Source organism: Procambarus clarkii, chromosome 36 (assembly GCF_040958095.1).
Source record: "Procambarus clarkii isolate CNS0578487 chromosome 36, FALCON_Pclarkii_2.0, whole genome shotgun sequence".
Taxonomy (NCBI): domain Eukaryota; kingdom Metazoa; phylum Arthropoda; class Malacostraca; order Decapoda; family Cambaridae; genus Procambarus; species Procambarus clarkii.
The window spans coordinates 13,363,359-13,390,770 of record NC_091185.1 but is presented as its reverse complement, the minus strand read 5'-3'; the positions used below and the strand labels follow the sequence as shown (position 1 = coordinate 13,390,770).

General features: G+C 41.9%; 1 protein-coding gene across 1 annotated transcript in view; it reads left to right on the top strand.

The window, feature by feature from the left end:
- Positions 1–27,412, top strand: part of LOC138371653 (probable glutamate receptor) — a 334,999-nt gene that overhangs the window by 253,308 nt on the left and 54,279 nt on the right. The window contains exon 5 of the mRNA XM_069336652.1: positions 12,164–12,344. Coding sequence (XP_069192753.1) covers positions 12,164–12,344 — 181 coding nt within the window. The remainder of the gene's footprint in view (positions 1–12,163; positions 12,345–27,412) is intronic.

Sequence of the window (27,412 nt, the reverse complement as noted above, 5' to 3'; positions counted from 1 at the left end):
ATGTGGGTGAGAGAGAGAGGATGACCATTAATATGGGTGAGAGAGAGAGGATGACCATTAATGTGGGTGAGAGAGGATGACCATTAATGTGGGTGAGAGAAGATGACCATTAATGTGGGTGAGAGAGAGAGGATGACCATTAATGTGGGTGAGAGAGGATGACCATTAATGCGGGTGAGAGAGAGAGGATGACCATTAATGTGGGTGAGAGAGGATGACCATTAATGTGGGTGAGAGAGAGAGGATGACCATTAATGTGGGTGAGAGAAGATGACCATTAATGTGGATGAGAGAGGATGACCATTAATGTGGGTGAGAGAGGATGACCATTAATGTGGGTGAGAGGATGACCATTAATGTGGGTGAGAGAGGATGACCATTAATGTGGGTGAGAGAGGATGGCCATTAATGTGGGTGAGAGAGGATGACCATTAATGTGGGTGAGAGAGAGAGGATGACCATTAACGTGGGTGAGAAAGGATGACCATTAATGTGGGTGAGAGAGAGAGGATGACCATTAATATGGGTGAGAGAGAGAGGATGACCATTTATGTGGGTGAGAGAGGATGACCATTAATGTGGGTGAGAGAGGATGACCATTAATGTGGGTGAGAGAGAGAGGATAACCATTAATATGGGTGAGAGAGAGAGGATGACCATTAATGTGGGTGAGAGAGAATGACCATTAATGTGGGTGAGAGAGGATGACCATTAATGTGGGTGAGAGAAGATGACCATTAATGTGGGTGAGAGGATGACCATTAATGTGGGTGAGAGAGGATGACCATTAATGTGGGTGAGAGAAGATGACCATTAATGTGGGTGAGAGAAGATTGACCATTAATGTGGGTGAGAGAGAGGATGACCATTACTGTGGGTGAGAGAGAGAGGATGACCATTAATGTGGGTGAGAGAGGATGACCATTAATGTGGGTGAGAGAGGATGACCATTAATGTGGGTGAGAGAGAGAGGATGACCATTAATGTGGGTGAGAGGAGGACCATTAATGTGGGTGAGAGGGATGACCATTAATGTGGGTGAGAGAGATGACCATTAATGTGGGTGAGAGAGGATGACATTAATGTGGGTGAGAGAAGATGACCATTAATGTGGGTGAGAGGATGACCATTAATGTGGGTGAGAGAGGATGACCATTAATGTGGTGAGAGAAGATGGACCATTAATGTGGGTGAGAGAAGATGACCATTAATGTGGGTGAGAGAGAGGATGACCATTACTGTGGGTGAGAGAGAGAGGATGACCATTAATGTGGGTGAGAGAGGATGACCATTAATGTGGGTGAGAGAGGATGACCATTAATGTGGGTGAGAGAGAGAGGATGACCATTAATGTGGGTGAGAGAGGATGACCATTAATGTGGGTGAGAGAGAGGATGACCATTAATGTGGGTGAGAGAGGATGACCATTAATGTGGGTGAGAGAGGATGACCATTAATGTGGGTGAGAGAGAGATGACCATTAATGTGGGTGAGAGAGGATGACCATTAATGTGGGTGAGAGAGGATGACCATTAATGTGGGTGAGAGAAGATGACCATTAATGTGGGTGAGAGAGGATGACCATTAATGTGGGTGAGAGAAGATGACCATTAATGTGGGTGAGAGAGGATGACCATTAATGTGGGTGAGAGAGGATGACCATTAATGTGGGTGAGAGAGGATGACCATTAATGTGGGTGAGAGAGGATGACCATTAATGTGGGTGAGAGAGGATGACCATTAATGTGGGTGAGAGAGGATGACCATTAATGTGGGTGAGAGAGAGGATGACCATTAATGTGGGTGAGAGAGGATGACCATTAATGTGGGTGAGAGAGGATGACCATTAATGTGGGTGAGAGAGAGAGGATGACCATTAATGTGGGTGAGAGAGGATGACCATTAATGTGGGTGAGAGAGGATGACCATTAATGTGGGTGAGAGAGGATGACCATTAATGTGGGTGAGAGAAGGATGACCATTAATGTGGGTGAGAGAGAGGATGACCATTAATGTGGGTGAGAGAAGATGACCATTAATGTGGGTGAGAGAGGATGACCATTAATGTGGGTGAGAGAGGATGACCATTAATGTGGGTGAGAGAGGATGACCATTAATGTGGGTGAGAGAAGGATGACCATTAATGTGGGTGAGAGAGGATGACCATTAATGTGGGTGAGAGAGATGACCATTAATGTGGGTGAGAGAGGATGACCATTAATGTGGGTGAGAGAGAGGATGACCATTAATGTGGGTGAGAGAGAGAGGATGACCATTAATGTGGGTGAGAGAGGATGACCATTAATGTGGGTGAGAGAGGATGACCATTAATGTGGGTGAGAGAGAGATGACCATTAATGTGGGTGAGAGAGGATGACCATTAATGTGGGTGAGAGAGGATGACCATTAATGTGGGTGAGAGAGGATGACCATTAATGTGGGTGAGAGAGGATGACCATTAATGTGGGTGAGAGAGAGATGACCATTAATGTGGGTGAGAGAGGATGACCATTAATGTGGTGAGAGAAGGATGACCATTAATGTGGGTGAGAGAGGATGACCATTAATGTGGGTGAGAGAGGATGACCATTATGTGGGTGAGAGGGATGACCATTAATGTGGGTGAGAGAGGATGACCATTAATGTGGGTGAGAGAGAGATGACCATTAATGTGGGTGAGAGAGGATGACCATTAATGTGGGTGAGAGAGGATGACCATTAATGTGGGTGAGAGAGGATGACCATTAATGTGGGTGAGAGAGAGATGACCATTAATGTGGGTGAGAGAGGATGACCATTAATGTGGGTGAGAGAGGATGACCATTAATGTGGGTGAGAGAGGATGACCATTAATGTGGGTGAGAGAGGATGACCATTAATGTGGGTGAGAGAGGATGACCATTAATGTGGGTGAGAGAGGATGACCATTAATGTGGGTGAGAGAGAGGATGACCATTAATGTGGGTGAGAGAGAGAGGATGACCATTAATGTGGGTGAGAGAGGATGACCATTAATGTGGGTGAGAGAGAGGATGACCATTAATGTGGGTGAGAGAGAGAGGATGACCATTAATGTGGGTGAGAGAGGATGACCATTAATGTGGGTGAGAGAGGATGACCATTAATGTGGGTGAGAGAGGATGACCATTAATGTGGGTGAGAGAGAGAGGATGACCATTAATGTGGGTGAGAGAAGATGACCATTAATGTGGGTGAGAGAGGATGACCATTAATGTGGGTGAGAGAGGATGACCATTAATGTGGGTGAGAGGATGACCATTAATGTGGGTGAGAGAGGATGACCATTAATGTGGGTGAGAGAGGATGACCATTAATGTGGGTGAGAGAGGATGACCATTAATGTGGGTGAGAGGATGCCCATTAATGTGGGTGAGAGAAGATGCCATTAACTGTGGGTGATGAGAGAGGATGACCAATTATATGTGGGTGAGAGAGAGAGGATGACCATTAATATGGGTGAGAGAGAGAGGATGACCATTTAATGTGTGTGAGAGAGGATGACCATTAATGGGGGATGAGAGGAGGATGACCATTAATGTGGGTGAGAGAGAGAGGAAACATTCATAGTGGGTGAGAGAGGAGAGAGGAGACCCTTAATGTGGGTGACGGAGAGAGAGTATGACCATTAATGTGGGTGAGAGAGGAGACCATTAATGTGGGTGAGCAGAGAGAGGATACCATAATGTGGGTGCGAGGGATGGACCATTAATGTGGGTGAAGAGAGGATGGACCATTAATGTGGGTGAGAGAAGATGACCATAATGTGGGTGAGAGAGGATGACCATTAATGTGGGTTGAGAGAGGGATGACCATTAATGTGGGTGAGAGAGGATGACCATTAATGTGGGTGAGAGAGGATGACCATTAATGTGGGTGAGAGAGGATGACCATTAATGTGGGTGAGAGAGAGAGATGACCATTTAATATGGGTGAGAGAGAGAGGATGACCATTAATGTGGAGTGACTTGAGAGAGGATGACCATTAATGTGGGGTGAGAGAGGATGACCATTAATGTGGGTGAGAGAGAGGATGACCATTAATGTGGTGTGAGAGAGAGAGGATGACCATTAATGTGGGTGAGAGAGAGAGGACCCATTAATGGTGGGTGAGAGAGAGGATGACCATTAATGTGGGTGAGAGAGAGAGGATGACCATTAATGTGGGTGAGAGAGGATGACCATTAATGGGGTGAGAGAGGATATGACCATTAATGTGGGTGAGAGAGATGACCATTAATGTGGGTGATGAGAGAGGATGACCATTAATGTGGGTGAGAGAGGATGACCATTAATGTGGATGAGAGAGAGCATGGACCATTAATGTGGGTGAGAGAAGGATGACCATTAATGTGGGTGAGAGAGATGACCATTAATGTGGGTGAGAGAGGATGACCATTAATGGGGTGAGAGAGGATGACCATTAATGTGGGTGAGAGAGGATGACATTAATGTGGGTGAGAGAGGATGACCATAATGTGGGTGAGAGAGGGCTGACCATTAATGTGGGTGAGAGAGAGGATGACCCATTAATGGGTGAGAGAGAGAGGATGACCATTAACTGTGGGTGAGAGAGGATGACCATTAATGTGGTGAGAGAAGGATGACCATTAATGTGGGTGAGAGAGAGAGTATGACCATTAATGTGGGTGAGAGAAGGATGACCATTAATGTGGGTGAGAGAGAGAGGATGACCATTAATGTGGGTGAGAGAGGATGACCATTAATGTGGGTGAGAGAGAGGATGACCATTAATGTGGGTGAGAGAAGGATGACCATTAATGTGGGTGAGAGAAGGATGACCATTAATGTGGGTGAGAAGAGGATGACCATTAATGTGGGTGAGAGGATGACCATTAATGTGGGTGAGAGAGGATGACCATTAATGTGGGTGAGAGAGGATGACCATTAATGTGGGTGAGAGAGGATGACCATTAATGTGGGTGAGAGAGAGAGGATGACATTACGTGGGTCAGAGAGGGATGACCATTAATGTGGGTGAGAGAGGATGACCATTAATGTGGGTGAGAGAGAGAGGATGACCATTAATATGGGTGAGAGAGAGAGGATGACCATTAATGTGGGTGAGAGAGGATGACCATTAATGTGGGTGAGAGAGGATGACCATTAATGTGGGTGAGAGAGAGAGTATGACCAATAATGTGGGTGAGAGAAATTGACCATTAATGTGGGTGAGAGAGAGAGGATGACCATTAATGTGGGTGAGAGAGGATGACCATTAATGTGGGTGAGAGAAGATGACCATTAATGTGGGTGAGAGAGGATGACCATTAATGTGGGTGAGAGAAGATGACCATTAATGTGGGTGAGAAAGGATGACCATTAATGTGGGTGAGAGGAGGATGACCATTAATGTGGGTGAGAGAGGATGACCATTAATGTGGGTGAGAGAGGATGACCATTAATGTGGGTGAGAGAGGATGACCATTAATGTGGGTGAGAGAGAGAGAGGATGACCATTAATGTGAGTCAGAGAGAGAGTATGACCATTAATGTGGGTGAGAGAGGATGACCATTAATGTGGGTGTGAGAGATAGAGGGAAAATGGACCATTAATGTGGGTGAGAGAGGATGGACATTAATGGGGTGAGAGAGGATGACCATTTAATTGTGGGTGAGAGAAGATGACCATTAATGTGGGTGAGAGAGGAGACCATTAATGTGGGTGAGAGAAGGACTGACCATTAATGTGGGTGAGAGAAGATGACCATTAATGTGGGTGAGAGACGATTGACCATTAATGTGGGTGAGAGAGGATGACCATTAATGTGGATGAGAGAGGATGACCATTAATGTGGGTGAGAGAGGATGACCATTAATGTGGGTGAGAGAGGATGACCATTAATGTGGGTGAGAGAGGATGACCATTAATGTGGGTGAGAGAGGATGACCATTAATGTGGGTGAGAGAGAGAGGATGACCATTAATATGGGTGAGAGAGAGAGGATGACCATTAATGTGGGTGAGAGAGAGGATGACCATTAATGTGGGTGAGAGAGGATGACCATTAATGTGGTGAGAGAGAGAGATGACCAATAATGTGGGTGAGAGAGGAAATGACCATTAATGTGGGTGAGAGAGAGAGGATGACCATTAATGTGGGTGAGAGAGGATTGACCATTAATGTGGGTGAGAGAGAGAGGATGACCATTAATGTGGGTGAGAGAGGAGACCATTAATGTGGGTGAGAGAAGATGACCATTAATGTGGGTGAGAGAGGATGACCATTAATGTGGGTGAGAGAGGATGACCATTAATGTGGGTGAGAGAGGATGGACCATTAATCGTGGGTGAGAGAGGATGACCATTAATGGGTGAGAGAGGATGACCATTAATGTGGGTGAGAGAGGATGACCATTAATGTGGGTGAGAGAGGATGACCATTAATGTGGGTGAGAGAGAGAGGATGACCATTAATGTGAGTGAGAGAGAGAGTATGACCATTAATGTGGGTGAGAGAGGATGACCATTAATGTGGGTGAGAGATAGAGGATGACCATTAATGTGGGTGAGAGAGAGAGATGACCATTAATGTGGGTGAGAGAGGGGTGAGAGAGAGAGGATGACCATTAATGTGGGTGAGAGAGGATGACCATTAATGTGGGTGAGAGAGAGAGGATGGCCATTAATGTGGGTGAGAGAAGATGACCATTAATGTGGGTGAGAGAGGATGACCATTAATGTGGGTGAGAGAGGATGACCATTAATGTGGGTGAGAGGATGACCATTAATGTGGGTGAGAGAGGATGACCATTAATGTGGGTGAGAGAGGATGGCCATTAATGTGGGTGAGAGAGGATGACCATTAATGTGGGTGAGAGAGAGAGGATGACCATTAACGTGGGTGAGAGAGGATGACCATTAATGTGGGTGAGAGAGAGAGGATGACCATTAATATGGGTGGGAGAGAGTGGATGACCATTAATGTGGGTGAGAGAGGATGACCATTAATGTGGGTGAGAGAGGATGACCATTAATGTGGGTGAGAGAGAGAGGATGACCATTAATGTGGGTGAGAGAGGATGACCATTAATGTGGGTGAGTGAGAGAGGATGGCCATTAATATGGGTGAGAGAGAGAGGATGACCATTAATGTGGATGAGAGAGGATGACCATTAATGTGGGTGAGAGAGAGAGGATGACCATTAATGTGGGTGAGAGAGGATGACCATTAATGTGGGTGAGAGAGAGAGGATGACCATTAATGTGGGTGAGAAAGAGAGGATGACCATTAATGTGGGTGAGAGAGGATGACCATTAATGTGGGTGAGAGAGGATGACTATTAATGTGGGTGAGAGAGGATGGCCATTAATGTGGGTGAGAGAGAATGACCATTAATGTGGGTGAGAGAGAGAGGATGACCATTAACGTGGGTGAGAGAGGATGACCATTGATGTGGGTGAGAGAGGATGACCATTAATGTGGGTGAGAAAGGATGACCATTAATGTGGGTGAGAGAGGATGTGAGAAGATGGTCTCTCATGATTTTCCCAAAGCTGACTTGAATGGCTCATTGCAGTGCACAGTGAACCGATCTTCGTGCACAAGCTCTATCTCTGTTAACCCTGGATGGTAATCTGTCATGTTGGGTGTCCCCAGGATGCCCACATAACCAGGAATACATTTATAATTCGGAGGCCGCCATATGTCCAGGCAGGAAGTAGATACAGGGAAGGTACTGGCCATTGGGTCAGAGAGTACATTGGGACGTACGAAGCGTGAGAGAGGGATTGGAGACGCCAGCTTAAGCGACAGACTGACCTCTGGGGTCAGCCTCTACCAGCGCAATAGAGAATAACAACTGTGACGTGGTCGTGACGTGTTCATGACGTCACCTCTGCTACTGACCAGGGAACGATCAATATGATTGGTTTCCGCTCATTTGCTGCAATGCTATTGGTCAAATGGTAATCCCTTGTGTGTGTCCCTCGAGATGCCCTACAACCGCTGGCAAGAGCATTCACATAAGGGAGCCTTTGCACAGAGGACATGTCCTGTTCAGTCTATCGGCCAACAGACTGAACACCGTCCATTCCTCACCGTCAAGTTAAACTCAGCGTCTTTTCGATATACCAACGCTCACCCTGAATCGTGATCGTGACTATATTGTTCAGAAGCCTATAGTGACAAATCACCAGAGCGAAACAGACTGGTATCAGGTAACCCCTGGTGACAAAGATCGTTGTGAGTGACCTAGAGAGAACTAAGGAGTGCCGCTGCCTTAGTAATCTGTGTGTGACTCTTACTACAGTGTACCGCATGGTACCATATAACCTGCAGTCACCAGCCGCCACTGTCCAGAGCGTGTAGCTAGTACCTTAGTACCTCGGTACCTCGAGCCGCCAGCCGCCCTGCCTCACACTACGTGACGTCACCACCTTACTCATCGCCAGGGCCATAAGTGTGCGCGTGTGTCTGTCAGACATACAGTGAGCCCTCCTGCGAGTACCCAGTGAGCCCTCCTGCGAGTACCCAGTGACCCCTCCTGCGAGTACCCAGTGAGCCCTCCTGCGAGTACCCAGTGAGCCCTCATGCGAGTACCCCCTGTGAGCCCTCCTGCGAGTACCCCCTGTGAGCTCTCCTGCGAGTACCCCCTGTGAGCCCTCCTGCGAGTACCCCCTGTGAGCCCTCCTGCGAGTACCCCCTGTGAGCCCTCCTGCGAGTACCCCCTGTGAGCCCTCCTGCGAGTACCCCTGCGAGCCCTCCTGCGAGTACCCCCTGTGAGCCCTCCTGCGAGTACCCCCTGTGAGCCCTCCTGCGAGTACCCCCTGTGAGCCCTCCTGTGAGTACCCCCTGTGTCAAGTACGGTTTGTGGGGAAGCCTGTCGTCAATGGTATCATGACATAACGAGTGGAACCAGCTGTCAGGCCACCTACGAGTTCTTGCATAAATGTGCCTGAGTGAGTGAGTGAGTGAGTGAGTGAGTGAATAAAAGAGGTAGCCTACCTGTAAATACAAGATCTTGTCATTGTTTTATTGTGTCTGTCTGTGTTGATCTGAGGGATCAACTACAGTTCTCACCTTCTTATACATGACACAGGTATAGGGGGAGACCAAGACACCCTACGGTGTATGAGTGTTTATCTGTGTGGTATCACGACTTTACACTCGTCTGTGAATTTGAGCTTCACATACACCACACATTTAGTTATTGTGTGATATTATTATTGTGCATGATATTGCCTGTCCCATTGACAGTATTATTGTGATTTATTGTGCATCATCATTACCCGAGTATCCGGTTGGAACTCTTGTGATCCCTTTGCATACCGGCAGTTAGGTTTGCCATGCTAATGATTGGCTGTCACAACTGTAACTGTGTTAAGTTAGGTGTTTCTCCACGAGTGGATCCGAGTCGATTAGCCAGACGTCAAGAGTCTCGCTAATGCAACCATCGCCTTTCTGACGCCAATCTAAAGTAAATCAAGCACCCTTTGTATTAGTGGTTAAGTTAGTAAATAAACTACTGTTAAGCTTTATGCGGTGTTTCCGTTGAACCACTTCTGAATATTGCCAATATTACTCAAGCCTTCAGATCCAGGTGTCTTCAACACAGAGTTGCCTATTATTCACTAAACTATAAATGTGATGAGGACCCTAGGAGTCCCTTAAAATGTCTTAAGCATTGAGGAGATTCCAACGATCAACGTGGACCAGGACCAGGTGAGGCTAGTCTGAGAAGAGACCCTCAAGGACTCTAACTCGACCTTGCTCCCAGGCCCTGTACAGTTGCTCTCGTATTTTCTCTGCTGATTCCGACAGCTTCGTGAAGCGTCTGCCACATGTACATTGGCGACGTACTCATTGCAGTCGGGAAAGCAAAATAGAGAACCCCCACAGTGGATGACCCTTAATGTGGGTGAGAGAAGATGACCATTAATATGAGTGAGAGAGGATGACAATTAATATGGGTAAAAGAGGACGAGGGCGAGACTCAAGGCATCAGTGTGCATAAAACTATGCATACTTACCTAATGGTCAATACCTATTTCAAACAATTCTTCAGTTTCACTTCAACCTTATAAATAACTAACACATTATTCAGTATTTCATCATGGAAAAGTTGTACCTCAGTTTAGTTCAAAACATCATCCACAGATTACATTAAGGTATTCAAACACAATGTTTTTTGATGTATCATGTTACTGTGAAAATATTAAATCTCTCTTTTTATGTCATATCTTCTAAGGCAGTATCCAAGAAGAAAACTAGTCAAGGGTATTATATATCTATTAACCATTAATCTGTACCATAACTTTGTTGTAAAACAACTAATTAAATCATCTTCATGCAGTATCTAGAAAATCTTAGTCTTTCTGTATCATAACTAATCAAGTAAAGTAACAAAGATTTTGACTCTCAGTACTTAGAGTATAATTGTCTAAATTAAACATGACTTATGTATACTACACGATTCTGTAATGAACATGCGTGTACGCGCATGCATGAGAGTGATAGCTGTTCCCAATTTGTTCTCCAGGCGTTTGCATTCACCCATGAATTGTTCTTCCTTGTTTGGTTCTCGAACCAGACTATTATACTTTCGTTTCAGTTCCACACATCACCTGTGTCTTTGCTTTATTGATCAATCACCCCACCACTTACCACTAAGGTATACTTCCATTTCCATACTTTATTAACTAATGGCATTGCTGTTTAAGTAGCATCAAACTTATGATCACTGTTTTCTGTGTCACCTGACGTGGTTAAGAGGGCATACTTTCGACAATGAAAAGTGGGGTAATTTTTTTTTTAACAGTATAAGACTGGTATAGTCTCTTACTGACAGAAGGTTCAGCCGCGTAAGACAGTATTAACTATATCCCCCCCCCCCCCCCCGAAAAAAAGTGGAATTAAAAGGGACCCTTTCAAAAATAATTACAAAATGCAGATATATATTTTGTTTATGACTAATGCGCGTAGCTATAGTAATGGCATCTAATATTGATATTACCTTACTGATTTGAATTCTTTTATGTCTAGTTGTAGTAAAAATAATGTAGTAAATATTAAAGTATGCAACTCTCATCTCTAGTCATTAGATCATGTATACAATTACAATGGAATTCTCTAAGAACCAAACAAATATGGCCAACGATCGATGTGGATAAACTGTGGATAACTCCTCCTTTTAATCAGGTTCCACAGGCGAATTATTGTCTTATAGGTCAGCAGTAGCACCATCAACAACTGGTCGTCAGATGAGCACTAGCTCTTCACAGCTACCATACATGAACCAGCAATTTCATAAATTACACAAATAATCTTCTTCCACAAACACCTAGATTATAGCTTAAAAAACTCTTTCATAAACTCTTCACATGCCACTGCTGGCGGAAACTTACACATGTCCTGTTGTTTGTTATCTTAGATCCAACTACTTGGAACAAAAGTTCCAAGTAGCACGGGTTATGGTGAGACTGTAATGGACTAAGACACATTCCCGCACTACCTAGTGGACTCCCCGCAACGGGTGAAGACACACTCAATTCTCCTTTACGCAGTCAGTCCGACCCATCAGCCTGTTTAGATTGTGTTTTTGTGTAAATATGTGGACAATAGCGCAAACATTGACATAAAGGGCAATTAGATAGAATTTGGTACTATTCACTTTATAGTCCAAATAAATAAAGCCAAAAAAACAAACTAAATATTCCTAGACTTAGTATAGCACATATATGTACTATATTAGGCCTCAGATACCGTGAATTAGCCCTTAGAAGGTTAGGTTAGGTTTAAGACTAGGCTTCCTGTATTCATAATGTCTGATAACTAAGACAATGGGCCCAGAAGCGGTATTTCACTTTCCATATATAAAAAAAAATATATATATATGGAAATATAAAATATTTCCATTTTAAAAATAGTTAAATACGAAGACACACAAATAAATATGCACACGCATAAATACAATCATTGATTAAAACTCTTAAAATGGTTGATCTTTAAAAGCATTCCCCCAAAATAATATGCCCCTGTAAGCTCAATAATAGTTCGGAAAACACACTCTATAGGTTGTCGTTGAATCTATGCAATTCCTTCATCACTATGTATTGCATCGTCAATTCATGACGACCAAATTCAGTAACAGCATCTCACTCATTATAGTTATTTTCTATCAAGGCTGTGGAGTCTGGGATATTCCGCGAAGTAGCGGAGGCGGAGACCAAGAGTCGCGTCAAGTACAAGTTGCTGTCGGAGTTTCCTGAGGCCATCAACACTCTGGTGAGGCGGGGCGACCACGTTCTGATGGATCTGGAGATGGTCATAACTTTGATCATCGGGCAGTACTTCACCCACACAGGTGATCTGATGATCGGTGCTCACTCACAGCGGTGATCTGACGATGAGTGCTTACATTCACATATGCTCTGACAGTGGGTGTTCCCTTACACAAAATGTGTGCCAAATGCGTAAAGGTCATGAATCACATTCCGGGTGAGCATGTAAACAACACATGATCTCCTTGAATGGTGTTCAAGTAACTCCAATGCCTCAGAATGGTTTGCTTTGATATATCACGCAAGAGTGTGAACGCCATTACCGTTGGTGTGGTCAGCTTGGCTAGAAAACCCTGGTGGGGCCCTGGTTTGGGTTCTCCAGCCCCTCAAAGAGAATTTAGTAGGGTTCTGGGTTGATCAACTTTTGTACCACCGTGGTCGAGCGGTGAAGGCAGGCGTCTGGGAATCACAAGGTAGTGATGTCAACAACTCCATTGCCTCAAAAAGAATTTTCGTTGATATATCACGTTATTCAGATATCATTGTTTTCTGACGGGGGAGTAAGAGTGTGAACGCCATTACCATAGGTCAGAGTGTGATCAGGTTGGCTAGAAAATCCTGGTTGGGCCCTGGATTGTTGCCTCCAGACCCTCCAGTACCTCCAGTATCAGAATTTGGTACTATTCACTTTGTAGAATACAAAAAAAAAAAATAGGAAAAAAAAACTTAAATAATCTTGGGTCTAGTACGGTACACATATATACTATATAAGGCCTCAGGTAGCGTGTAATAGGCCTAGGGAGGTTAGGTTATATATATATATATATATATATATATATATATATATATATATATATATATATATATATATATATATATATATAAAATATATATATATATATAAAATATATATATATATATAATATATATATATATATATATATATTATATATATATATATATATATATATATATATATATATACATATATATATATATATATATATATATATATATATATATATATATATATTATTAAACATGACCGAAAAAGTAAGATTAATAATTCTAACACGAATTTTCTCAATCTTTCGTACATTACGCTTCACTGTTGGAGGTAAATCAAAAATCAATTCTCCAAAATTCATTTTTATTTCTAGTCTGACGCGACACAGGCGCGTTTCGTAAAACTTATTACATTTTCAAAGACTTTAGTTCACAAATACACAACTGAATAGAACTTACGTATCTCCGATTTTATATCTACATTTGAGTGAGGTGGAAGGGGTGACGTGGCATTAACACAAGACAGAACAAAATGTGGTATTAATAGGGTATTAATTTCATCAACACAAGACAGAACAAAAGTATTAATAGGGTATTAATTTCATCAACACAAGACAGAACACGAAACAATGGATATTGAATAGAAGTGTTTGTTGAAAGCCTATTGGTCCATATTTCTTGATGCTTCTATATTGGAGCGGAGTCTTGAGGTGGGTAGAATATAGTTGTGCAATAATTGGCTGTTGATTGCTGGTGTTGACTTCTTGATGTGTAGTGCCTCGCAAACGTCAAGCCGCCTGCTATCGCTGTATCTATCGATGATTTCTGTGTTGTTTACTAGGATTTCTCTGGCGATGGTTTGGTTGTGGGAAGAGATTATATGTTCCTTAATGGAGCCCTGTTGCTTATGCATCGTTAAACGCCTAGAAAGAGATGTTGTTGTCTTGCCTATATACTGGGTTTTTTGGAGCTTACAGTCCCCAAGTGGGCATTTGAAGGCATAGACGACGTTAGTCTCTTTTAAAGCGTTCTGTTTTGTGTCTGGAGAGTTTCTCATGAGTAGGCTGGCCGTTTTTCTGGTTTTATAGTAAATCGTCAGTTGTATCCTCTGATTTTTGTCTGTAGGGATAACGTTTCTATTAACAATATCTTTCAGGACCCTTTCCTCCGTTTTATGAGCTGTGGAAAAGAAGTTCCTGTAAAATAGTCTAATAATGGGGGTATAGGTGTTGTGTTAGTTGTCTCTTCAGAGGTTGCATGGCTTTTCACTTTCCTTCTTATGATGTCTTCGACGAAACCATTGGAGAAGCCGTTATTGACTAGAACCTGCCTTACCCTACAGAGTTCTTCGTCGACTTGCTTCCATTCTGAGCTGTGGCTGAGAGCACGGTTGACATATGCGTTAACAACACTCCTCTTGTACCTGTCTGGGCAGTCGCTGTTGGCATTTAGGCACATTCCTATGTGTGTTTCCTTAGTGTAGACTGCAATATGGAAACCTCCGCCCTTTTCCATGACTGTTACATCTAGAAAGGGCAGCTTCCCATCCTTTTCCATCTCGTAAGTGAAACGCAGCACGGAACTCTGCTCAAATGCCTCCTTCAGCTCCTGCAGATGTCTGACATCAGGTACCTGTGTAAAAATGTCGTCAACATACCTTCAGTATATGGCCGGTTTCAAGTTCATGTCGACTAAGACTTTTTGCTCGATGGTACCCATGTAGAAGTTTGCAAACAGGACACCTAGGGGAGAACCCATGGCGACCCCATCTACTTGCTTATACATGTGCCCATCCGGGCTCAAGAAGGGTGTCTCTTTAGTACAAGCTTGGAGTAGTTTCCTCAGAATATTTTCTGGTATGTCAAGAGGAGTACAGGCTGGATCACGATACACTCTGTCGGCTATCATTCCGATTGTCTCGTCCACAGGTACGTTGGTAAACAGCGATTCTATGTCCAACGAGGCTCTTATCCCTGTGGCCTACATAACGGCAGTAAAAACCAACTGTATTCTACATAACGGCAGTATACAGTTGGTTTTTGTCTGCTACTTAAGACCTTAAGCGGAAAGTAAACAAAACAATTACAGCAATCAACGCAAAGAAAGGTAGTGTGCATTTCAATAAACTTCAAGGCGACTATGGCTTAGGATATGCCTACGGCAATGTTAAGACGCATAAACCAGGTAACCCACTACGCCCTATAATCAGCCAAATACCAACCCCAACTTATCACCTGGCAAAGAAACTCAATGAACTCCTAACTCCATACACTCCAAGTAAGTTTAGTCTACAATCATCAGCAGATTTCCTAGAATTGATCAAATCTACCCAGCCCGATGGAATCATCGCTTCCCTGGACGTTGAATCCCTTTTTACCAACGTCCCAGTCGACACAACCATAGGAATGATACTGGACAGAGTATACAGAGACGAGAGCACCCCCAAATTAGACATACCTGAGCCACACTTGAAAAGTCTTCTCGAAGCATGTACAAAGGAAGCCCCTTTCATCAGTCCACAAGGAGACATGTATTTACAAATAGACGGAGTAGCAATGGGCTCCCCCTTAGGAGTTTTATTTGCTAATTTTTATATGGGAACCATCGAAGATAGGGTCTTCAGTAGCAGACAAAAACCAACTGTATACTGCCGTTATGTAGATGACATATTCGTAATAGTAAAAGACTCAGATGAACTAATTGACCTAAAAAGACACCTAGAGAGAGAGTCAGTACTCCGATTTACACATGAAAATAGTGAAAATAACAGTCTGCCATTCTTGGATGTACTAATAACAAAAACAGGAACCTCTTTAAGCACCAACGTATATACCAAGCCCACCAACATAGGATTATGCCTGAACGGTAGAAGTGAGTGCCCCCAAAGATACAAAGCCAGTGTTCTCAATGCTTATATTCGTCGAGCGCTTACCCACTGCTCTGAATGGAGCAACGTGAGTAGAGAGTTTGAAAGAGTAACTCAGGTATTGGTGAACAACGGATATAGCAACGCGGAAATAAACGCTGCTATAAGAAGACACTTGGACCGTTGGTATAATTCAGAACCTAGAACAGAAACCACAACACCCCCAATAAAATTATATTACAAATCAACCATGCACAGTGAACATATAAAAGAGGAAAGAATAATGAAAGAAATAATCCGTAAAGGAGTAAAAAGCACTACTCCTAACCAAAACATAAACCTGATAATATTCTACAAAACCAAGAAGACTTCCGAACTCCTTATCAAAAACAGCCCGAAGCCGACGGAGAACCCTCTACAGCAGTCAAGCGTTGTATACATGTACACTTGCCCCCACGAAGGATGTAACCTTCAATGTAAGTACATAGGTATGACGTCGACCAAGCTGACGAGGCGTTTGACATGCCATCTTCAATCTGGTGCCCCTAGGAATCACATGAGACAAGCCCATGACAATACTCTAACAAGAGAAATGTTGAACAAGAATACTTGCATAATAGACAAAACCCAAGATTCAAGAAGATTACAAATTCTTGAGGCAATTCACATAAGAATAGAGCGACCTACCATGAACACCCAAATCACGGAACTATTTACTCTGCCCACCATGAGAGTAAGGACAAGACAAGAACATATCGATGCCAACACAGAAGACAATGTCCAACATAACAGGCCAATTACACTGGATTAATCTTTGTGTTTGGATAGGAGATGCCTCGTATGGGCCAATAAGCCTTCTGCAGCCCCTATGTTTATCCCTTATGTATCCCCCCATGTTTTCACCTTCATTGTATTATCACCTGACCTAATGCGGGTATAAAATCAACTAGTATTGTAAGATCTGTTCACTTGAGAATGAACCATGGAGGTTCGAAACGTCGTGCAAATTATACAAATAAGTGTAATACACTCTATAGTAAATCACTTCTTTTCTTCACCTTAAAAGTACGAAAATGAGTTTTGGAGAACTCCTATTTCAATTAAGCCCTGATGCTAAGAAAATAGTTAGAGGGATAGAAGCCCTAAACCAGAAAATAATAAATACAGAATATGCGGTTGTTACGAACCCGGATCCAGCGTCCGAGCAAGGAGCAGTAACAACTACGCCATCTGTGGGTCAGCTCCCGAAACCCCCGCCAAACGGACGACGACACCTAGTGAGGACAGCGTGTACTGGCCTCGAGGACCAGTTTCCAGTCTGGTTCAGCGCTCAACACCGCCGCCCCTGACCTATGGTGAGGTGGTGCTCCGACGACAGCGCCATCTATGGACTGGATACGTCAGGTGTTTGTGCCCGAGCCCGTAAGTGAGATGTATTAGTGTGTCCCAGTTATTGATGACGTGTCTGTTTACAGAGTCGACCTGGGACCACTGTGTTGACGGTTGAGTCAGTCTACCCGAGGCAGCCAGTCTCCATACTGTGAAGTTTGCTGCAGCTGTTGTGACGTCGTCCCCCCGGAAGAACACAGTGGTGTGTTAGCCTGCCATTGGAGTGGCAGTGAAAGGATTTACCCGGGACCGACTGTTGGAGACGATAATCCACTGGGGTATTGAGGACAGGAGGGTGATTTGTGATATCACACGAGACTCCTGTCTAGGGCGTACCCCGTAAATCGTTCGTGGAGTGGCCGTACCAGCCTTGGTGGCTCAGTACCTGCCAGCAGACCAGCTGGACGTGTGGTTGACGGCCTCCACGACGGTGCCCCCAGTGGACCTGCGTTTTGGCTGACCTGTGGCCCGGGTAGGCTCGGCATTCTCAGAGGACACGTCGTGAGGCCACGAAGAAGGCACCGAGAGTTATGGCACCAGCGTCTTCAGTAGAAGACATCGATTGAGGATTAATCCCTTGTAAAGTGTTAATACCCCTCCCCCTTGTGTACTCTTTTATTCTATATATTTAATCGGTGATGGTGAACATTATAATATTAAGTTCTTAGCTTTCTTTCCCTACTCCCATTTAAGTTACTTGCGTCACGGATCTCATCCCTTGATAGCCACTACTGGCTTGGGAATGGATACATATATCTTCCTCTAACAACATCAGAGTAAGGACCCCGTTGCGTCCCGAGAGGGCCGTAACAGCGGTCATATTCAATGAAACATATATATGTGTGTGTGTGTGTATATCACGAAAGTAAACACGTGATTAAAAATGTGACAATGTCAGACCACGGAGGAAAAATGAAACGGGAATCTCCTTAAGTACTTTCGTATATTAATATTACTTTCGTATATTAATAATATACTTTCGTATATTAATAAATTCTTCAGACTCCTTCTGAAGATGTATTAATATACGAAAGTACTTAAGGAAATTCCTGTTTCATTTTTCCTCCGTGGTCTGACATTGTCACATTTTTAATCACGTGTTTACTTTCGTGATATACACACACACACACACATATATATTTATATATATATATATATATATATATATATATATATATATATATATATATATATATATATATATATATATATATATATATATATATATATATATATATTAGTATATTTTGGTAGCAGTCTTTCCTGTAGACATATTTTATTAAATATGACCGAAAAAGTAAGATTAATAATTCTAACACGAATTTTCTCAATCTTTCGTACATTACGCTTCACTGTTGGAGGTAAATAAAAAATCACTTCTCCAAAATTCATTTTTATTTCTAGTCTGACGCGACACGGGCGCGTTTCGTAAAACTTATTACATTTTCAAAGACTTCACAAATACACAACTGATTAGAACTTGCGTTTCCCTGATTTTATATCTACATTTGAGTGAGGTGGGAAGGGTGATGTGGCATTACATTTGAGTGAGGTGGGAAGGGTGATGTGGCATTAACACAAGACAGAACACTAGGGGATATTAATAGGGTATTAAAAGTATCAACACAAGACAGAACAGAAACAATGGGTATTGAATAGAAGTGTTTGTAGAAAGCCTATTGGTCCATATTTCTTGATGCTTCTATATTGGAGCGGAGTCTTGAGGTGGGTAGAATAAAGTTGTGCAATAATTGGCTGTTGATTGCTGGTGTTGACTTCTTGATGTGTAGTGCCTCGCAAACGTCAAGCCGCCTGCTATCGCTGTATCTATCGATGATTTCTGTGTTGTTTACTAGGATTTCTCTGGCGATGGTTTGGTTATGGGAAGAGATTATATGTTCCTTAATGGAGCCCTGTTGTTTATGCATCGTTAAACGCCTAGAAAGAGATGTTGTTGTCTTGCCTATATACTGGTTTTTTTGGAGCTTACAGTCCCCAAGTGGGCATTTGAAGGCATAGACGACGTTAGTCTCTTTTAAAGCGTTCTGTTTTGTGTCTGGAGAGTTTCTCATGAGTAGGCTGGCCGTTTTTCTGGTTTTATAGTAAATCGTCAGTTGTATCCTCTGATTTTTGTCTGTAGGGATGACGTTTCTATTAACAATATCTTTCAGGACCCTTTCCTCTGTTTTATGAGCTGTGGAAAAGAAGTTCCTGTAAAATAGTCTAATAGGGGGTATAGGTGTTGTGTTAGTTGTCTCTTCGGAGGTTGCATGGCTTTTCACTTTCCTTCTTATGATGTCTTCGATGAAACCATTGGAGAAGCCGTTATTGACTAGGACCTGCCTTACCCTACAGAGTTCTTCGTCGACTTGCTTCCATTCTGAGCTGTGGCTGAGAGCACGGTCGACGTATGCGTTAACAACACTCCTCTTGTACCTGTCAGGGCAATCGCTGTTGGCATTTAGGCACATTCCTATGTTTGTTTCCTTTGTGTAGACTGCAGTGTGGAAACCTCCGCCCTTTTCCATGACTGTTACATCTAGAAAAGGCAGCTTCCTATCCTTTTCCGTCTCGTAAGTGAAACGCAGCACGGAACTCTGCTCAAATGCCTCCTTCAGCTCCTGCAGATGTCTGACATCAGGTACCTGTGTAAAAATGTCGTCAACATACCTGCAGTATATGGCCGGTTTCAAGTTCATGTCGACTAAGACTTTTTGCTCGATGGTACCCATGTAGAAGTTTGCAAACAGGACACCTAGGGGAGAACCCATGGCGACCCCATCTACTTGCTTATACATGTGCCCATCCGGGCTCAAGAAGGGTGCCTCTTTAGTACAAGCTTGGAGTAGTTTCCTCAGAATACTTTCTGGCATGTCAAGAGGAGTACAGGCTGGATCACGATACACTCTGTCGGCTATCATTCCGATTGTCTCGTCCACAGGTACGTTGGTAAACAGCGATTCTACGTCCAACGAGGCTCTTATCCCTGTGGCCCGTGCGCCCCGCAGTAAGTCCACAAATTCCTTTGGAGACTTCAGGCTGAAGGCGCAAGGAACATAAGGAGTCAGCAGGCCGTTGAGTCGCTTCGCCAGTCTGTACGTGGGTGTGGGTATCTGGCTAATGATTGGCCGAAGTGGATTTCCAGGCTTGTGCGTCTTGACATTTCCATACGCATATCCAGGTTTATATTCCCCAATGATCTTTGGCAGGTGGAGTCCGGATTTCTTGGCGTTCACAGTTTCGATCAGTTTGTTGACCTTTGCTTTTAATTCGGCTGTAGTGTCCTTCGTTACCCTTTGGAACTTAGTTTGGTCAGAGAGTATGATGTTCATTTTCGCCAGATATTCGTCTTTTTTAAGAATGACATATATTGGCGACTTGTCACCTCTCCTGACAACTATCTCCTTGTTCTCACGAAGGCTTTTAGCTGCCGCTTTAAGCTCGGGGGACAGTATGGTGCTTCTGTAGTTGCCTCGATTCTTTCCTCCTTCTGCAATAAGTTCTGCTTGTAAGGTATCTTTGGTAGTGACCTTCTTTTGTGTCTCGAGGTCGAATATGTCGTCCAACAGAATTTCCAACTCTACTTTCCGGGCCATTTCACTCGGTCTGGACATAACATGACAGTTTATGCCCAGATTTAGGAGAGTGACTTGGTCCTCAGTGAGGTTAATTCCTGCAAGGTTCAGGAAACCATCTCTTGGTCGTGGAATTGCCATAGGTCCTCCATATAATGTTGTTAGTTTCTTGATAATCCTTGTTTCAGTGCTGAGGTGATGTTGGTCTGTGAGGATGTCGAGGTGTTGTTCAATGCGGGTACGGATACTATGGTCGATGTTGCTATTTCTCCACTCGTTTGTAGCATGAAGTAGTTGCGTTTTGTTGTCTTTGATTTCATTCTCTACCTTGTATATCTGATCACGAATCAGATCCTGGCGATATTTTATCGTGAAGGCTTGATTCCTTGCTGCTGGGTCGTGCACTTTAACATTAGTATATTTTGGTAGCAGTCTTTCCTGTAGACATATATTATTAAATATGACCGAAAAAGTAAGATTAATAATTCTAACACGAATTTTCTCAATCTTTCGTACATTACGCTTCACAGTTGGAGGTAAATAAAAAATCACTTCTCCAAAATTCATTTTTATTTCTAGTCTGACGCGACACGGGCGCGTTTCGTAAAACTTATTACATTTTCAAAGACTTCACAAATACACAACTGATTAGAACTTGCGTTTCCCTGATTTTATATCTACATTTGAGTGAGGTGGGAAGGGTGATGTGGCATTACATTTGAGTGAGGTGGGAAGGGTGATGTGGCATTAACACAAGACAGAACACTAGGGGATATTAATAGGGTATTAAAAGTATCAACACAAGACAGAACAGAAACAATGGGTATTGAATAGAAGTGTTTGTAGAAAGCCTATTGGTCCATATTTCTTGATGCTTCTATATTGGAGCGGAGTCTTGAGGTGGGTAGAATATAGTTGTGCAATAATTGGCTGTTGATTGCTGGTGTTGACTTCTTGATGTGTAGTGCCTCGCAAACGTCAAGCCGCCTGCTATCGCTGTATCTATCGATGATTTCTGTGTTGTTTACTAGGATTTCTCTGGCGATGGTTTGGTTATGGGAAGAGATTATATGTTCCTTAATGGAGCCCTGTTGTTTATGCATCGTTAAACGCCTAGAAAGAGATAATCTCTTCCCATAACCAAACCATCGCCAGAGAAATCCTAGTAAACAACACAGAAATCATCGATAGATACAGCGATAGCAGGCGGCTTGACGTTTGCGAGGCACTACACATCAAGAAGTCAACACCAGCAATCAACAGCCAATTATTGCACAACTATATTCTACCCACCTCAAGACTCCGCTGCAATATAGAAGCATCAAGAAATATGGACCAATAGGCTTTCTACAAACACTTCTATTCAATACCCATTGTTTCTGTTCTGTCTTGTGTTGATACTTTTAATACCCTATTAATATCCCCTAGTGTTCTGTCTTGTGTTAATGCCACATCACCCTTCCCACCTCACTCAAATGTAATGCCACATCACCCTTCCCACCTCACTCAAATGTAGATATAAAATCAGGGAAACGCAAGTTCTAATCAGTTGTGTATTTGTGAAGTCTTTGAAAATGTAATAAGTTTTACGAAACGCGCCCGTGTCGCGTCAGACTAGAAATAAAAATGAATTTTGGAGATGTGATTTTTGATTTACCTCCAACAGTGAAGCGTAATGTACGAAAGATTGAGAAAATTCGTGTTAGAATTATTAATCTTACTTTTTCGGTCATATTTAATAAAATATATATATATATATATATATATATATATATATATATATATATATATATATATATATATATATATATATATATATATATTAGTATATTTTGGTAGCAGTCTTTCCTGTAGACATATATTATTAAATATGACCGAAAAAGTAAGATTAATAATTCTAACACGAATTTTCTCAATCTTTCGTACATTTCTTTTCACTGTTGGAGGTAATTCAAAAATCAATTCTCCAAAATTCATTTTTATTTCTAGTCTGACGCGACACGAGCGCGTTTCGTAAAACTTATTACATTTTCAAAGACTTTAGTTTACAAATACACAACTGAATAGAACTTAGACATCTCCGATTTTGTTTATATCTACATTTGAGTGAGGTGGATGGGGTGAGGTGGCATTAATAGGGTATTAATTTCATCAACACAAGACAGAACAAGAGGTGGCATTAATAGGGTATTAATTTCATCAACACAAGACAGAACGTTCTGCTTTGTGTTTCCAGACACAAAGCAGAACGCTTTAAAAGAGATCAACGTCGTCTATGCCTTCAAATGCCCACTTGGGGACTGTAAGCTCCAAAAAAAAACAATATATAGGCAAGACAACAACATCTCTTTCTAGGCGTTTAACGATGCATAAGCAACAGGGCTCCATTAAGGAACATATAATCTCTTCCCACAACCAAACCATCGCCAGAGAAATCCTAGTAAACAACACAGAAATCATCGATAGATACAGCGATAGCAGGCGGCTTGACGGTTGCGAGGCACTACACATTAAGAAGTCAACACCAGCAATCAACAGCCAATTAATGCACAAATATATTCTACCCACCTCAAGACTCCACTCCAATATAGAAGCATCAAGAAATATGGACCAATAGGCTTTCTACAATCACTTCCATTTCAATATCCATTGTTTCGTGTTCTGTCTTGTGTTGATGAAATTAATACCCTATTAATGCCACCTCTTGTTCTGTCTTGTGTTGATGAAATTAATACCCTATTAATGCCACCTCACCCCATCCACCTCACTCAAATGTAGATATAAACAAAATCGGAGATGTCTAAGTTCTATTCAGTTGTGTATTTGTAAACTAAAGTCTTTGAAAATGTAATAAGTTTTACGAAACGCGCTCGTGTCGCGTCAGACTAGAAATAAAAATGAATTTTGGAGAATTGATTTTTGAATTACTTCCAACAGTGAAAAGAAATGTACGAAAAATTGAGAAAATTCGTGTTAGAATTATTAATCTTACTTTTTCGGTCATATTTAATAATATATATATATATATATATATATATATATATATATATATATATATATATATATATATATATATATATATATATATATATATATATATATATATATATATATCGTACCTAGTAGCCAGAACGCACTTCTCAGCCTACTATGCAAGGCCCGATTTGCCTAATAAGCCAAGTTTTCATGAATTAATGTTTTTTCGACTACCTAACCTACCTAACCTAACTTTTTCGGCTACCTAACCTATAAAGATAGGTTAGGTTAGGTAGGGTTGGTTAGGTTCGGTCAAATATCTTCGTTAATTTTAACTCCAATAAAAAAAATTGACCTCATACATAATGAAATGGGTAGCTTTATCATTTCATAAGAAACAAATTACAGAAAATATATTAATTCAGGAAAACTTCGCTTATTAGGCAAATCGGGCCTTGCATAGTAGGTTGAGAAGTGCGTTCTGGCTACTAGGTACGACATATATATATATATATATATATATATATATATATATATATATATATATATATATATATATATATATATATATATATATATATATATATATATACTAGCAGCACCCGGCCACGCGGTGCTGTGGCTCAGCAATGCATGTGCGTTACTGAGCATCAGGAACCATCCCTGTCCCCCAGTCTTGCCCATCATTCCCCACTCACCCATCTTCTCGGCCTCCCAACCATTCCCCACTTCACCGTCCCCTCTTCCTTCCCACCATGCCCCACTCCCCTGTCCCTTTGTCCTCCCCGCCATGCCCCACTCCCCTGTCCCTTTGTCCTCCCCACCATGGCCTACTCCCCAGTCCCTTTGTCATCCCCACAATTCTCCATTTCTCCCATCCCCTTGTCCCCACCATCCCAAACTCCCCCGTCCCTTCATCCTTCCCCACCATTACCCCCTCCCTTGTCCCCTCGTCCTCCCCACCATCTCTCACTTCCGTTCCCTCATCATCCCCACCAATCCTCACTCCCTCGCCCGATGCTTTCCTAAATGGTCTGATGTTCCCATCAGAAAATTGGGAACATCAAGTTATCTGATGTTCCCATCACTGTAATATAAGAAAAACAGTTACAAATTAAATGAAAATATGAAAAAATATAAAAATATACATACCCTCCAAAACGAACGGTCTGGAAAAACCACACAGCTCAATTCCAATACAATTCACACAAAATAATTAAATGAAAATGAAAATATATCAAAATCTAGGAAAATTCAATTTATCAATGCAATCAGAAACATTGAAATGGAATTGTAACATATCAAATATAACATGTGTGTTGCTCTTACATGCAAATTATGGCGCTGTTCTTCAAGAAAAGCATAGTTTTGCCTGTCACAGGTGTGGCATCCATACTTATTCTTACGAAATGAACGATATGGTAAACAACACAGCTCAATTCCAACACAATGTCACACAAAATAATTCACTAAAAAATTTAATAAATCGAAATCTATGAAAATAAAATTTATCAATGCAATCGGAAACATTGAAATGGAAATTGTGATATATTTAGTATAGCGTACATGTTGCTATTATGTGCAACAGATGGCGCTGTTTTTCAAAACCGACTGTTTTTATCTGTCACAGAGGTGGCATCTATATTGTAGGTATATAAAAAGATGCGCCTATTCGAATGCTATGTTGTGTCAAAATTTCATAGCAATTGGTGAAGAACTTCCAGAGATTACAGCGAGTGTTGCCCTTACGTCCAACAGATGACACTGTTTTTAAAAAATAATATGTTTTTTCTTGTCACAGGTGAGGCATGTATATAGTAGATATATAAAAATACGCGTCTATTCGAATGCAACGTTGTGTAAAAATTTCAAAGCAATCGGTAAAGAAGTTTCGAAGATTTCCCTCACATGAAAAACACAGTTTTTCAGAAAAAATGTTTTTTTCCCGTCACAGACGTGACATCTATATAGTATGTATATAAAAACATACTCGGATGTGAATCGAACGTTGTGTGAAAATTTCAAAGCTATCGGTGAAGTACTTTCGGAGAACAGCGATTTTGAACAAACGAACATTTCCATTTTTGTTTATATAGATATGTATAGCATAATGGCGTGATACATCAATGAAAAATATTTTTATGTAATGTAGCAGCTTGAACTCTCGACCTGGGTATTCCCAGGAACCTGCCTTCACCGCCCGCCCACGGTGGTACAAACGTTGACCAACCCAGAACTTTGCAGAGATCTCTGGAAAGTTCTGGATGCCCCAAACCGGGTCCTGTCCAGGTTTGTACGGCTAACTCGACCACACTGACTTGCAGTAATGGCGTTCACACTCTTTTGTCCCAATCATCACACTCTTTTGTCCCAATCAATTTATAGTCTCCGTGGTGTAGTGGTAAGACACTCGCCTGGCGTTCCGCGAGCGCTATGTCATGGGTTCGTATCCTGGCCGGGGAGGATTTACTGGGCGCAATTCCTTAACTGTAGCCTCTGTTTAACGCAACAGTAAAATGTGTACTTGGATGAAAAAACGATTCTTCGCGGCAGGGGATCGTATTCCAGGGACCATAGGATTAAGGACTTGCCCGAAACGCTACGCGTACTAGTGGCTGTACAAGAATGTAACAAATCTTGTATATATCTCAAAAAAAAAAAAAAAAAAAAAAAAAAAATCAGATCACAATGAAATTACAATTGTGTGATGACAATGACAATCTTTTTGAGGCAATGGAGTGACTTGAACTCGTTACCTGGTGAAAGTAGGCATCTGTGAGTCATGTCTGCCTTCATCAGGCATGAGTCCCAGCTATAATGTGTATAAATCATGAAGAAATTAACACGTGATGAACAATGTGAAAATGTCAGACTGCGAAGGAGTGATTAAGACAGGAAATTCGGCAAATACTTTCGCATTTAATAATACATCTTCCAAAGGATGGAAATTTAAATTCAATGTGTGTTAGATATATAGCAGGAATGAGTTGAGGTAAGGTGAAAACAAAGTCTTTGGTCAAACATAAGGGGGGAACTGCAGAAGTACCAATGTCCCAATCATGTGAGTTCCACAAACCATTAATGAGATAAAAATTACATAGTAATGAGATAAGGATTTATTAACAAGATATTATTGAAATAACTATGAATTAATGTTCTTATTTAAATATTTTCTAACTGATAAATAAAAAATGAATCCAGATTATTCAAACCACTACTAATGTTCAAATTGCATGTTTTTTAGCAGATTAAAATTAAAATTAAAGAAAATTGAATAATGTTTCTATTGAAAATTATTTTACTTCTATATACATATATATGCAACAGAAAACTCTTTTTCCCAGAAGGGTTCAAACCCAGACAACCCGGGCTCCATGCCCCTTGGCATGTCCAGTACTGTACCGCTAGGCCACATGACTTTACAAAATAATTGGATGTAGTCTGACCCTTAACCCAGTTCCTGACAGCTCCCAATGGCCATACCCACATGGGATGGACGGTAGAACGACGGTCTCGCTTCATGCAGGTCGGCGTTAAATCCAAGACCGTCCAAGTGGTT